At 46.7% G+C, this 15,000-nt stretch overlaps 2 protein-coding genes across 2 annotated transcripts in view; one reads left to right on the top strand and one right to left on the bottom strand.

Moving 5' to 3' along the window:
- Positions 1-15,000, top strand: part of smg1 (SMG1 nonsense mediated mRNA decay associated PI3K related kinase) — a 107,408-nt gene that overhangs the window by 20,602 nt on the left and 71,806 nt on the right. The window lies entirely within an intron of this gene.
- On the bottom strand, positions 1,155-2,590 carry LOC148410147 (uncharacterized). Its single transcript, XM_088436827.1, has one exon. The coding sequence runs from the start codon at positions 2,379-2,381 to the stop codon at positions 1,155-1,157; it is 1,227 nt and encodes a 408-aa protein (XP_088292953.1). The 5' UTR covers positions 2,382-2,590.

The following is a 15,000-nucleotide window of genomic DNA, read 5'->3' as shown; positions in this document are numbered from 1 at the left end:
TTGGCCCTGAACAGTAGGGTGGAGGGAAGCAACAGGAACCCATGAAGGACTTCCCCACGACCCAGGCGAAGCACACTCGTTCGGTCCCGCACAGGAGACAGGAAGGGAGGCTCACCTATAATTTTCATAACCACAAGATCAAAAAACCGAATTGCTCCTATTCGGCAGGAGCTTCCTTAATTTTTTTGTACATTTTTTGGTTGCCCTTTTTTGCCGCTCGCTTCGACCGAGATACAGAAGAACTGTATTACTTGGGAGCTCCAGGTCGTCCAGCAATCACTGGTGATATAATCTCCAGAGACTGGTGAGGACTAGGGAGCGCGATTCTAGCAACATAAGAAGTAGAATTGGAAAGGTTGTGTCCGGTATAATTTGGTATAGCCGGTGGAGTATCAGTGTAAGGGTGCTGTTGTGGTGGATCAGTGTGAGTGCGTCTTGGTGATGTGGGTGTTTGGGGTGTGTATGTATGAAGTCTAGGCAAATTATCATCATGATTGGCATTCCGAGGTGGGAGGGTAAAAAATGCAGAATAAGTAAAGAACCAGGCAATTAAAACCAATTGACTAACTATACCAAGCCATAGTAACAGGGAGATTATTCCCCATACTATGCCCCATAGTACTAGCTTGACTGTGCGTATAACCCAGACTTGGCTGGAGCTGGTGCGGCACTTAAGCCGTGTCACCAGGCCCATAACATACAAAGCCAAAGCCATGGCTAGCACACCTTCAAGAATAGTAGCCCCGTAGACTAGAGGGAAGAAAAAGGCAGACACAACGTCTAACACCAGCCAGCAGAGCAGCAGGACAGTTTCCGCTATCCCCACAGCTGTGTTGAGGTTGATTTTCACTCGCCCATGCATGTACACAAGAAAAAGGCCCATGCCATACGTGTAAGTACGGAACAGCAGCCTTAATACCAAAACTTTGGATATAGAAACAATTAGAATTAAAGGTCGAGTAAATTGTCGCCAATCCCAATAGCCAGTGCAGCTATATCCTATCCAAATAGCAAAAATTATCCAAAATTCAATTTCATTACTTACTTCAGTGACGGTGCCAGGTCGTCCGTAAGTAGTATGATTGTTTGCCATGGTTCAGCAAGGTTACCTTTCCACCTTTGAGTGCTCAGCTTGGACCCGAGAGACCAAGTGACTAGCGTGCCGCTGAGCCGCGGCTCTTATAGGCAGTTTGGCTCCACCCCTCGGGCGCGGTTTCATTTCGTGGGCTGGCTTTTGCGTCATCGGAGGTTGTCTTGGGTCGTCCCCTCGGTGAGATGAATCGCTGGACTCCGCCCTTGGTGATGAGGTAGATACATCCTGCAACGGCGATGATTCCGATCGCCAGCAGAATCCATCTCCACAGTCCCCCAATTGCTTCAGCCATCCAATCTCCAACAGCAGACATCCCTTCCCCCACGATCTCAACGCTGGTTCTAATGGCTGCCTTGGTGGTTTTGACAAAGGCCAGGCCAACCACTTCGTACCATGCGCAATCATGGAGGTCAGTGCCGCTGCCACACTGCAGCCAGTGTTCAGCGGGGGAGTGACAAGTCCCGTTGTTGTAGATCTTATTCGGGCCCACCCAGTCGTAGCCAATCACTTCCTGTCCCCAGCACAGGCTCCTTCTGAGCGCGTGTTCTTCAATGACTTGGCGAAGGGGATGAGGTTGATTAGGCCTGTATCTGGAGGGTGCAGTCCGATGTCTTGCGATGAACAGTTGGTAGTCTTTCATCCATTTCTGGCAGAAAGTCTCATTTCCGTGTCGATTGCGTTTCCATGTCCCGTCGGACTGCTTTGTCCAAAGGGCTCCTTCATCGTCAGTAGAACCGTCATCAGGAAAGTTCTCTTGACAATAATCTTTCCACTGGGGCCAAGTGTTGCAAGGTCGTCGGGCCAAAGTAACTGAACATTGAGTCTTTTCTTTGTTACAAATCATCCTCCAAGGTCTAGGAGTGGCATACAAGTACGGAGTGTACGAGGGCCAAATGTCCTGTTCTTTGGAGTAGACAGTTGCAACATACTGATACTTGACCCAGTAGTTGGTCGACACATTTAGGCAAGGCATTACATATTGTTTCATTTCAGTTTTCCAAAAACCCCACCATGTTCTTGTGAGATCTCTGGTGTGGAATTCTTTCCATTGCTGTAAGATTCCCTTCACAGTTTTGTTAGTTTTTAGGCCAGAACAATTATATAACCATTGCACCGAAATTAGCTTTTGAACTTCGTATAGGGGGCACCTTGGTGAGTTCCCTACAGACCATTGTTGTTGGTGCAGAGCGTCGTAGATTCTATCTGCTACGCATTTATCAATTTTGTCAAAATCATTTTGTGGTACAGACATCAGATCATCTGGGTTTGGGAGTCGCTGAACCCACATGTTCTGAGGCGTTTTGAAAAAATGGTGAGAGCCTTGGGTGGTTCTATATTCATACCAGAGGTCAAGTCTTTTCTCCCATAGCCAGGGGAGAGACACATTCAACCAATGTTCATAATCTACTTTAGTTATTGGTTGGATGGGGGAGTCTACCCAGAGGTTTGCTACCTCAAATTCAGGGTTAGAAATGCTTGTGGCTACTAAAACCTGGAATTGTTCAGTACATTTACTGCCAACATTCCAATAACACTTTGAAAGTTTTTGTGCCAAAAGACATACATTTGTTACCTGATGCTTTGTTATGTCAAGTTTGTGTTTAGCTAGAACTTTTATAGATCTCCCCAATCTTTTCTTATTTCTAGCTCTAAACGGCGCATGACGGTTAGCGGGGACTGGTGCCGGAGTGGTTAACAATTTTTCAGGCACACAATTTAATTTCAAACAACTCCAACAAGGTTCCCACTTAGGGCGGAAATCAATACAAGTGTTATTTGGTTTTGGAGCGTCTCTTACCCAATTGGTCCCCTCGATCCATTCTCCGTCATCACGCCCGGGAAGGGGAGAGCAATATGACGAATAGTGCCATTTTCCTGTTTCATTCCCTATTTTAATCCAATTTCTTCTAACTAACCTAGTTTCTTTCTTTATCAACAAAATGATTTCAGCTAGAGTGTCCAATTTTCCAGCAAGCATCCACACATCATGGACTGTGAATTCAAAGTCTTCTTTGTGGTCTCGAAACGTTGTTGCATTCTTCAGGAGATCAATCCCTGTCTTGACTCTGGGTTTCAAATCGTCCTTAACTTTTCTGATAAGTCCTTCGAGCCCCCCAGAATCAATCAGTGGGTATGGGTAGGTCCATTGTATCTTGATCTTCTTGCTTCGGGTTTTCCAACAGGTCTGGTTGTATTCTTTGCTTGTTCCATATTCGAATTTTGTCATTTCTAGCGGGTCAGGCTTGACAATTTTTCTGCAGCTTCGTATGTCACCGAACCAGCAGTTGAGCCATACTGCTACTAAGATTATCGTACAACAAGTAAACAGTATTCGGCAAACATATTTTTCCCAAGGTATCTCATCCAAAGGCAAGATGGATGGCTTGTATAGAGGGAAGCCTCTGCTGGGGCTGAAATCCTGGGTAGATATCATCGGAGGTTCAGCTTCTTCAATAGGCACCAATTCTATTTCTTCCATTGACTGTGGTTGTTGGCTTACAACCACTGGTTCCTCATAGTGGTGCACCACTTTAGATGGGTCTTCAGGTGCATCACTTTGAGGAGAGCTTGGATCGTTGAGGAGTTCTGTGTTCTTGTATATCGGTTCAATGTTGGCATAAATCAATTGCGGGGATGTTTGGTGGAGGTAGGAGCCCGGTTCTGGTTCGTTGTCCATGGGGTCTTCTAAGTGGAGACCGCTCTCCAAGAGGTCTTCTTCGATGCTCTCTTGCTGGATGTCTGCCACTTCTGACCCTTCGCTCCTCTAATCCTCTTGTAGTCTTCAGCCATCGCCCACTTCCACGCAGTGACTTGGACCACGCCTGGTTTGGGGGAGGGGCCTTCAACCTCTTGGTCCCGCCCTTCTCCTGGCAGTTCCTTAACTCCCGCTGCGCGGTTCTTGTGTTCCTCTCTGCTCCAAGCTCTAATTGGTCTTATTTGCAATACCTGTATCAATTCTTCGTACACAGGTTGCCTCCATTCATCCAACAGTGAGGTCAATTTCCAATAAGAGTTTCTGCTGGACTCATGGTTTCTTAAGCATGAAAAAGTCGGTGGGTTGTCTCGGCAGAAGTCTTCTCCTACAACTTTCACAATCAGCACTTGTTTGAAGTTGTTGTAGGTCCCAACTGCTTCTTCAGCTTCTCTTTTCTTGGTTTCCAAAAACATGGCTCTATCGTTTGTCCACAGGAGTTCATTGTCCTCCTTGGTGGTCCTGGAGATCTCGATGTAAGGCGGTTGTACATTATCATAGTAGTTTGGTCCCCATCTGACAAGTATGTCCTCATCCTGGTGGGCATTCAGCACCCAAGGCAATCCAGGGGGGAATTTTGTTCTCCAAAGCTCAGTTCCTTGTCGAGGCGTAGGATACTTGAGTATTGCTTCCGCATAGCACCACTGCGGGTTGCTAAACAGATTTGGCATTGAGCCCCAGTCCTCCTGCAGCTGTTCTTTGGTTTTCTTGGGTTCGGAGTAATCTCCGTTGCGGAAAGTGATGTCGGTTTCAATGAGATAATTATGAGACATCTTACCGATGCATGAATGTGAGTAGTCCAGGCGTCCTCTAAGCATAAAAGGAAATTTCTTACCTGCACGTTCTCTTATCAAGTCATTCAAAGCATGGTAATTTGTGTATATTTTCGCCTTCTCTTCTCCAATAGATTGTATCAAAACTTCGTTTTCCAGTTTCTTCTTCTCTTTGTCCGTTTCAGTCGTGTGGTCAATATGCACGTAGTCATGATCCTTGTAGAGCGCACCATGGATCATTGCTCTGTTTCTGTTGTTTCTCCCTCCACTGAGGTCGTTTTGGGTTCCAATTGCCGGCTGCATGCTTCACCAAGTATGGCCAGGCGGTTCTCGGTTCCCTCGGTCTTGGTTGACGGTCTCTTCCACAGCCTGGAGAGTTCCTTCTCTGCTGACTCTTTGCTCAGATGTCTAGTCAAGATTGGAAGCTTGTCGGTCAGGCTGGGCTTTTTAAGCTTGGGGGGCGGAGCCTCAGTTGGTTCCTCCTCTTCTGGGGACTGCCCTTTTTTGGATTCTTCTGCTTTGTCATCATTCATCTCTTCATCCGCTGTTTCAGTTTCTTCACCGGATTCTGCTGAATTTCCACTTATTGGTTTTTCTAGGTAATTTTCCGCGGTCCCCACCCCCAGCTTTATGGCCAAGGCATAGATCCCATCATAAGGTATCATCGTGACTTGGAAAGCGATTTTGATTATGACGGCTTGTTCCGGGTGTCGTATTCTCCCAGGGCGTGGTCGGTACCAGAGTTTTCCAAATTCTTCTTCTCTGGGTGTCCTGCTTCCACTGCTGGTGTACGGCGCCAGGTGGTAACAAATTACCTTCTTCTTGTACTGCAATTCTTTTTCTGTGAGATCTAGGGCAGTGACATAGGTGTGTAGTGCACTGTCCGCTCCAATGATCTCTTCGGGTGCTTTTGGTCCATCTTCCCATTCCTGGGTCGCTCCGGAGTGAATCATTTCTTTCAACAGTCTAGCCCAGGTTGTCAGTGTCCACAGGCCTTGTGTTGCGTTTTCCAATTTTCTCCTCACTTTGTTGATTTGTGGATCTTCTCCGTAGCTTTCCACATACATCACACTTGATACAGGCTCCACCAGTCGTCGGAGCCACGCCGGAACAGAAGAAGGAGCTTCAGGCCAATTCTGGGCTATCAGCACCTCCAACTGTTTACTCCACTGGCCGTTGCCCACCCCGTGTGTAAGGAGAGGTGGCAACGGAATCAGCGGGGTTACTGCTCTTGTCAGTTCTCCTCCAGTTGCTTCATTCAGTTGGACAAGTTTTCCTGCCGTTATGTTTTCCAAGCACTGGTCACAGAATCTCACCTCAAAGCCGTCCCACACACAACGGCACTTCCCGTCAGTTGGGTCAGCTTTGCTGAGATCCAGGCTCCACTGAGCGAAGAACTTGATCCTTGGTAGTGGATTCATTCTGCATAGCTCACAAACATATGAGTCTAATACTTTGGCCGGAGAGATTCTTCCTTCCAGGCCATAGCCTCCCTCCGCTTCAATCTGCTCCTCCGGGCTCAACTCAAGATCCGTTGGCTTCAAGTAGCTGGCTCCGGAGAACAGAGTGCGCAGGGCGTTTGGTCTCAGGCAAATGACACAGGCTTCTTGATCCAGTGTCCATTCGAAGTGTTCATCTGCATCCTTCAGCAGATATCCTTTCTTGGCATTGCTCAAATTCATGAGCGCTCTTCCAACATAAATTCCTCCTGCGGTTCTTCGTGTGACGACCGCTCCTCTGACCGCGGCAATGCGGACATAGGGTGGTACAAATTCTGATGCCATTCTTCTTTTGTTTTAGTTACTCTTGGTTGGAGCTGAATCAGCTGATAGTGGTTTGAGCTGCTCCACTCCTTGAATTCCTCGCTTCTTTAGACGCACTGTATTTCTGTCTAATATTTCTTCAACAATGTCAGTTCGGTCATACTTAGCTTTTACTGCAAGATGGCTTGGCGCTTCTCGGGACTTGATCCAGACTCGCTGACCAACACGAAATGGGCATTTTCTTGCTGGTTGAGTCTTTATATCTGATGTTCGCCCCGCCTCTTGGGCAACGAAAGGCCGTTGGTTCAATTCTTCCGAAGGGGAGGGTCTGTCAGTTCGACTTCTCCCGTTCAGGTTGACGCCCAGTTCCACCAATTTTTCACTCCATTCTTTTCCATTTGCATTTTTTCCTAGCCAATTCTTGACTAGGCCAATGGTCCTTTCAGCAACGCCGTTGGCTTGTGGTGTGTAAGGGGGCGAGTAGATCCTTGTCACTCCCCACTTTTGACACCATTTGTCCACTTGAGCGTTCTTGAAATGAGTCCCATTGTCTGTTCTTAGTTCCTTTGGTATGCCAAGCCATTTGCATCCCTCATTCAGGGTTTTTATGACACTATTGGCGTTAGCTTTTCTCACTGCGTTCACGCCAAAGTGTCCTGACATTGAGTCCACAAGCACAATAAGGTACTTCTCACCTTTAGTGCCGTTTACTCCCATGGGTCCTGCTACGTCCATGCAGATTGATCCCCAGGGAACAGTGCTCTTGATTGTCAGTCCATCCGCCCGCTGTCATCGTCGTCCTGCGTTGTATTGGTTACATGGTACGCAGTCGCGTAGAACTTCGCGGATTTTCTTGTCGGGAATCCAAAGTTCCAACTTTTCCAACTCTTTTCGTGTGGGCAAAGGGCCTCCGTGGCCTAGCGCTTCATGTACGGCCGTAACCACTTCCCTCACGAACTCTTCTGGGACCACTCTTCCACGCGGGGTCTTGTCCCAGCTTGTTGCTCCTACAACTACAACTTTTCTCTCTTGGACGTATCGGTCAACTTCATCATTACCTTTCCAGTGAGCCCCCTCCTTGACGTGGGCTCTCTGGTGGACAACATCAATGTTCAGGTATAACCTTATCTCGGCTATCTTTTTCCATAGCTCACTATGTGCAATAGGTTTCCCTTTTGCGCTCTCGTAACCATTCTCTTCCCAGATGGTCAGATCTTCCATGAGAGCTTGGGCACAATAGTGGCTGTCAGTTATGAGTCTCACTCGTTTTATGTTTCTTGTCATGACTTCCAAAAGTCCTTCCAGCACTGCTGTAGCTTCTCCTGCTTGTGCACTGCCGGATGTTTTTCCTTTGCGTCTTATTTGTTCTTCCCCGTTTTCTTTAAGTATGAAGCCCCAATGGGCTTTTTGATCTTCGGCTTTCTTCGAGCCATCGGTGTAGAGAACCCAGTCATAGGGCTTCTCTTTTTCTTTTTCTTCCACCTTTGGCTTTTTGCCAGCCTTGTCAGGTCCGATTTCCAGGTCGGGGTCCAACAGGATGTCTTCCCATCTTCCCCATCGGACGTTAGTGGCTTTGGTGCTCTCGAGGGTTGCTTTTCTCAGGAATCGGTGGACATTGCTTTGAGTGACCACCTTGATGCCTTGTCCTTGGGCCAAGTCTTTCAAAGAGCTCCAATACTTGGCAATTATTGCTAGCTCCCTTTCTTCTTGTGGAAACTTCTTCTCCACATCATCCAGTGTGTAGGTCCACAAGGCAACTAGTCCTGCTCCTTCGTTGCTGACGCTTACCATTGCATCTTCTCCCTCGCAGAGTATAACAGCAACTAATCTTGCTGTTAAGCTTCTTGTTTCTAGTCGCACAGCTTCCCTGACTGCTTGTTTCAGGTTTTCCAAGTTTTGTTGGTCTTTTGCTGACCATGTCCATAGTTTCTGATCATCCGCTGTCTTCCTCAGCTTGGCGTACAGCGGTCGTGCATTTTTCTGGTAGTAGGGAACATGATCTCTGACGTAGTTGCACAATCCCAATATTTTTTGCAGGTCATTCTCGGATTTCGGTGGCTGGATTGCTTCAATCTTGTTCCGATATCCTTCTGATAGTCCCAGGTCCTCAGTCACTTGAAAACCCAAGTAGTCCACTTGGAATCTTGCAAGTTGGCATTTCTTCAGATTGAGTTTGAGACCTGCGACTGAGACTCTTTCAATCACCTTTTGCAGCGTGTCCAGATGTTCTTCTTCCGTGTCACTGGCAATGAACACATCGTCAATGTACACTGTGACATCCAGTCCATCCAGCACTTCCAAAACTGCTGTCTGGAACACGTTGGGTGAATTCTTGTAGCCTTGTGGCAATCTTTGCCACACATAGGCTTTGCCTTTGTGGGTGAAGGCTGTTTTTCCTTGCGAAGCTTTGGCTAGTCTCATGGAGAAAAATCCATTTGCAAGGTCAATGCACGATTTGTATTTTCTTACTGTCAGAGTCTTTAGTGAAGCTTGGGGGTTGATGAGGCTAGCTCGATTCGCTACTGTCCGGCGATTGAGAGCTTTAAAGTTGATCACTGGCCTCCATCCTCCTCCAACTGCATCTGGTTTCTTCACGGCTTGTATTGGGCTGTTTGTGATGGGATTTTCTTCTCTTCTGATTATGTCAAGTGCCAATAGTTCTCTCACTATTGTGTCCATTTCTGCTACAGCTCCCGGATTGATTGGGTACTGTCTCACTGGTGGGTGCACTCCTCCTTCGATTGTGTGCACATACCTTGGTCCAAGGTCTCCGCAGTCGTTCTTGAAGTGTGCCACAACTGCTTTGTCCAAGATCTTGGCCAATTTTTCTTTTCCTTCAGGCGACAAATCGCTATCTTGTACTTGTTGTTCTCTTACAGCGGGCACGTCCACTGGCTTGTACCATTCTTGCGGTGGTGCAATTCCTGTTGGACCTACTCGTATTGCTTTCATCTTCAGTCTTTTCAATCTCTTCTGCATTGATTGTCGCTTGTTTTTGGGTCTTTGCATTTCTTCCAAATCTCTTAATGACAATAAATTGTAAGGGCCAAGGATCCAAACAATTCCTAGCCATATTCCATATTTCATTTGTTCTCTTCGTCCATTTGCAACTATTACTGATAGGTGTCCTAGTGGCTTTAAGGCTCTACGGGTCATCGACACCTGTGCTCCTGTGTCCACCAAGTAGGGTACTCCCTCGATGTCAGCATAGAGACAGTCTCCTCTTCGGTAGGCACCTTTCAACAGAATGACCCGTGCCTCGTCTGCCATCATTGCTGGGGCTCTCCAGAGCTCGCTTCTTTACGAGCTTCATGGAGAGCCTTCTTTTCTTCTGGTGTCATTTTCAAATATTCTTCTTTTGAGACATATGCTCCAGGTCCTGTCTTTTTGTAGACCTGCTTTAAGTTGCTGTTTGAACTTTGTCCTTGGTCTTCAGCTGGTTTCTGTTGTCGATCCTTTGAGTAGTTCGACCTTGATTGTTGTTGAGGCTTACTGTAGGCTTGCTTTTGTTGTTGTTGTTGTTGTTGTTGCTGTGGTCTCGGCGCTGGCGTTTGTTCATTCCCTCGCGAGCGATTAGGGGTGGCCGAGGCCTTCCTCTTCTCACTGTAGTGCTTGGCCAGCCGGTCCCATTGCTTGATTGACGCCTCAATTTTGTTTAAAGTTGCATCTGGACCCATCCTTATGAAAGTTGTATCACTTCCTCTTTCTTCTGTAATTCTTCTTAACACTTTGACATATCTAGTAGGGGTTATGACTTGTTTCAACTTGTACCACACATTCAGTAGTGTTACCCCTTGTTTCAGTTGGTCTTTGGCTCTGTCGATGTAGGTATCTTCATCCTCCTCTTCGTCATCCACCCATCTTTTGTAGACCTCGTCTGCAGTTTCTTCCGGGCCGACGGGATCTCCGGTGACGAATTGGAGCCACATCTTCTTTGCCACTTCTCCCCATGGTGCATCTCGGACCAGGGGCCATATTGCATACAAGTATTCTCTTGTTGTCTCTCTTTGGTACTTGGGTCTAACCATTGTTTTCAGGGCCTTGAAGGCTTTCATGTCCTTCTCAGGGTTTTCGTGCACAATTCCATATCCCACGTTCTGGACAGGTTGGTCAACCGTGGCCTTGATTCCCCTTTTTGACAAAGTCACTACTCGTGGTGTTGTTTCGAGCGGTGCGGGAGCAGTTGTTGTAGGCTCATCGTCTTGATCCAACTCTTCATAAGCTTTGAGCGCCGCTTTAGCATGATCATAAACGGCCTGCTTCAAAACTCTGCCCATTACGTCATACAAGATAGTCACGAATCCCTCTCTGAAGTTCTTGGTTAAGTCTGTGCATCTCACTAGATTGTGGTATGTCGGCAGTATCAGCAGATTCATGGCATCACTGTAGGTGATCCTCACATTTATGGTCACCTTTTCTTCTTTTCTTTCCAACCAAAACATGGGATGCAAGTACTCTCTTTGTCCTACTTCGGGTATGAAAGTCTTCCTCCCATCCTTGGTCATGAGACATCCTATCTCAGGATTTTTAGCCATTCGTTCAGACGCACGGTGGATGTCCAAAATTGGCTGCGGCTTTTTAATGCCCTTGCGAGTAGCTCCCCTAATCACCTTCAGAGCCTGACTCCCCGTACTTACGGGGGAGGCCGATGATATTACGGACTGTCGATCCTCTTCCTCAGCAGAAGTCCCTCCGTCAGTGCCTGCTGTTTCGGGCACTCGCTCATCTTCGGATGTTTCGTTCTCATCATTGCTGAGGTTTTCTTCCTCACTCTGCGGGACCTCTGGTACTGGTTCAGGGAACGCAGCCATGCCTTCGTCGTCAGTGTTGTTGTCTGCGCTCTGAGGTGTTGCTCTTAGTGCTTCTAAAACTTCGACACGAGGGGTTCGCGGTGGTAGAGGGCAATAGGAGTCCGTTGACTCCGGTGGTGTTGCGGCTGCAGGGTCAAATGTTACCACAGTGGTCTGACGTCTTTTCTTCTTTGCTTGCTCCTCTCGGGGCGAGCTATTTTTTGCTGGAGTTGCCGGTATCCCGCTGGGGGTTGGTGCTCCTCCGCTCACGTTAACCATTCGTTCTGCTTCATCTGCTATCTCTACTTCTTCATTTCGTACAGGTACTGTTTTGGTTCTTGGTGTGGGTACAGGCGATGGTGTGACACTCCTTGGCGTGGAGGTCAGAATGGATGAAGCCACGCTGGGTGGTTTCAGCCTCGCAGGTTGTCTCATTTCCTGCTGTTGTTGAGCTTCTTGTAGCTGTTGCTCAGCTTTCTTGAGAGCTTGTTCCAAGTTAACTCTCATGGCTTCCTGTTCTCTTTCTTTTTTCTGCCCCGTAGATATCCCTATGACAAACTCTACGTTTTCTCTGGCAGTCAAAGAAGACACATGTACCTTGAGGGCTCCGGCGGCGATGTCTTCAGCAATTTTCCATGACATCCGTCCGGACTTGATTCCATTTACATCAATGGCCACTCTTCTGGCTCCTCGTTCCAATGCCATGTCTACTGCAGTGGCAAGGCTTTGGGCCATTTCCTCTAGGTAGTTTTTTTGTTCCACTTCGATTCCCCACTTCGGGAAGCGAACATGTACCAAAAGATAATGATTGGAGGCTCCGCCGCTCAACACGATGAAGCGATCTCCGGTGTCTTGGTCCAGGAAGTCTATTCTTTCTCTTCTGTAATCATCTGCCCCTTCACTTAACAATTCCGTTCGGAATTTCTTGTCATAAGGAAATAGGGTCTCATCCGTGATCATGATGAGGGCATCCCCTACTATGTCCCAGATACTACCATAGTACTGGTACAGGGTGATTCCGTTTCCCATGTAGGTTCTCTTGGAAGACGGCATAGGTGGCAGAGATTCTGTCCTCACGAGAGGGCTGAATTGTGATAAGTAGCTCTGTCTCTTGGGAGGTTCTCGGGAACTTCCTTCGGTGCCTGTCACCACCTGGTCTTGATCTTCCTCCTGATCAAGATTTGTGATTTCCATGTCCGAGTCGTTTCTTTCGGACAGGGGTGCGACTTTTCCTTTTTTCTTCTGAACTATTTGAGCTATCTTGTTGTAGAACTTCTGATGCTCGGTGTAACGGGGTGACGCTTTCGTCTCTTTTGGGCCGATCAGCTCACTGGAAATTCTTGCTTCAGCGGCCAACATCTTCACTACGGCGTCCCAGACTTGCGCAGTGCTTGATAATGTTATCACATTGTATTTTTCCAGCATTCCAATCCACCATTTGAGCCACCCCTCGGCTTCGTCCTTGGAATACTTCACTGTGGGGTGTCCTGTCACTAGGATCAGCTGGCCTCCAACGCCAGTGAGCTGGGTGTAGAAGATTCCGCTTGTTCTGACGGCTTCTTCCACTTTTTTGTCCAGGTCTTCTGGTTTGGTGGATGGATTCAACAGTTCGAGTGTTCTCTTTTCTTCTTGGGGCCAATACTGCAAGCCCCCTCCGTACAGCACAAGCTGTACTGGTAGGTCATGTTGTCCAAAATCTTGAGGTGTTGGTGCCTCTTTCATGGCTCCCTCTTCAAGGGAGAATAGACGGTTTTCTGTCGTCTTGCTGCTAGTGGCCATTGTCTTCCCTAGCAATTTCTTCTTATGTTGTAGGAGTGAAACTGTCGTTTTCCGAAGCCTCCCCTTTGCGCCTTGGGGCAGGGACGTACTACAGTTTCTGGTTACTCAGCTTCACTTTCTATAGCGTTGCTTCAAACTTTTCCAAGACTTCCAACTTAAGCTCGTCGTCTCTTCGTTGGATGTCTTCAACGGTGGGATGTTTTCTTGTCGATGGTTCTAGAGTGTCTTCATTCAAAAGTCACTTTTACTTGTGCACGCTGGTAGGCGAATTCCACGCTGCAAGTCACTAGGATCCACAGGCAATAGAACCCAAGGGACCAACTGGTCCCGTGTAGGCTTGCAATTCCTGGAAGTCTGTATTCAACAGAGTATTGCCAACCACTGCAACAAGTGTTCATTAAAAATCTTGTTCCTCGGATGATTGCTGTTCTCATCTAGGAACCCAAAAAAATCAAAAAAAGGGAAGCTTTGGTCTAAAACTCTTTGAGTTCTTCTGACTTCCAGTTTTCTCTTTTTCTTCTGCCAATCGATAGATTACGCAATCCCATGACACAGTTCCTCTGACTATAGCATTTTCAGCCGCTCTTTCGGCTAAATACATTAACATTAATTTTACTGCGCACCAAAGCAGCAATTGGCAGCGCATTTCAGCCACACTAGGCACATCAGCCACACTAGGCACATACACAATGAGGAAACTGGTCGCCGTTGTCTCACTTTGATACAAGACAGTCTTATTCTTTTCGCCGCAAGACCGCACTAGTTTCGCTTTGAAAAGTTCTTTTCTAGGACGGGCTATTCCTTAAAGATACTATCATGTATCAATTTAAGCTTTCAGTCATGAAATTATTCAAGGTTAAGTCGCGCTCGCAACGTTTTGGGAAGAAAACGTCTATAAAACCGACTTCTATTTTTCGGAACCGTGGATTCAAATACTCGTTTTTACGCAATATCTGTTAATCGGGTCCCATCTTGGGGTGCCACATGACTGATCTGCTCTTACCGCAGTCCTGTCAGCTATCTGAGGACAACTAACAGTCCTGACCGACTCTCCATGTAAAGGGTTAAGACGTCCCGTTAGTCCAGCACAGCTCTAACGCTGTATCGCCAGGCGACGGACATCTGCGTAAGCCGGTGTCGAGGAGGATACGTTCTGGTGCTCACAGCCTTTAAGTTTTTAAGCGTCTACCCATCTTACTTTAATCCGCCGACTCGTCGAGTAACCGTTGAGACGAGAAGGTAGAAAAAACACGCAAATTATATATGGCTGCTCCTCACTCTAAAAGATCATTTGCACTTGTTAAGACCAGAATAGGGTTTAGCAGTCTTATACGACCACTCGGGTACGTTTGTTTTAACTTCAACCAACTCTGAGTAACTAAACTTTAATCAAGAATGGCACTGCCGATGTAAAGGCAATATCATTATTTCACTTACAAAAGACTAGGAGGTTCTCTAATTTTGGTCTATAAAAATGACAGAGATAGAATAAAGAATGAAATTTTGAAGTATTTATTTAGCGAAAGCAAAGCAAATAATTATTCACAGTATCAAAAAGTACATGGCTGGGCCTACCATGCCCTCTTAATACATAAAACACAAAAACACATTCAATACATTTTGTCTTTCAGCTAATAAATGATTAAGATAAACCTTCGTCCAAGGCTATGAAAAACCATGCACAAAAACAAGTATAATGAAATAAAGATTTTAAAACATAATGAAAGGAGTGGAAAGTTTCTAAAAAGTCTAATACCAATTTTGAAAGAGGATCAAAGTGATCAGTTTCAATCCTCCTACATTGCGAATTAATGACATTATTAGTTGGGCTATCGGATGGATTTAGAATTTAGAATGACTTCCTTACCGGTTTGCTGCTTGAAATCCTCCGAAGGCTAACAACGTCGCAAGAATTTAAAAAGTGTCCAATTCTGAGAGTGACAGAGTCCTACTCCGACTTGGTGGTTTACACCCGAAGCCTGGAGAGGATCCTCACGCTTTTGGCAGGCAAAGGCAAAAAAGGAAGCTACGAGTTTTGGGTGTTGGCCTT

Source organism: Hippichthys cyanospilos, chromosome 16 (assembly GCF_059441005.1).
Source record: "Hippichthys cyanospilos isolate Australia breed blue-spotted pipefish chromosome 16, RoL_Hcya_1.0, whole genome shotgun sequence".
NCBI classification, from domain to species: Eukaryota; Metazoa; Chordata; class Actinopteri; order Syngnathiformes; family Syngnathidae; genus Hippichthys; species Hippichthys cyanospilos.
The sequence above is the reverse complement of the archived record's forward strand: the minus strand, read 5'-3'. Positions and strand labels throughout refer to the sequence as shown.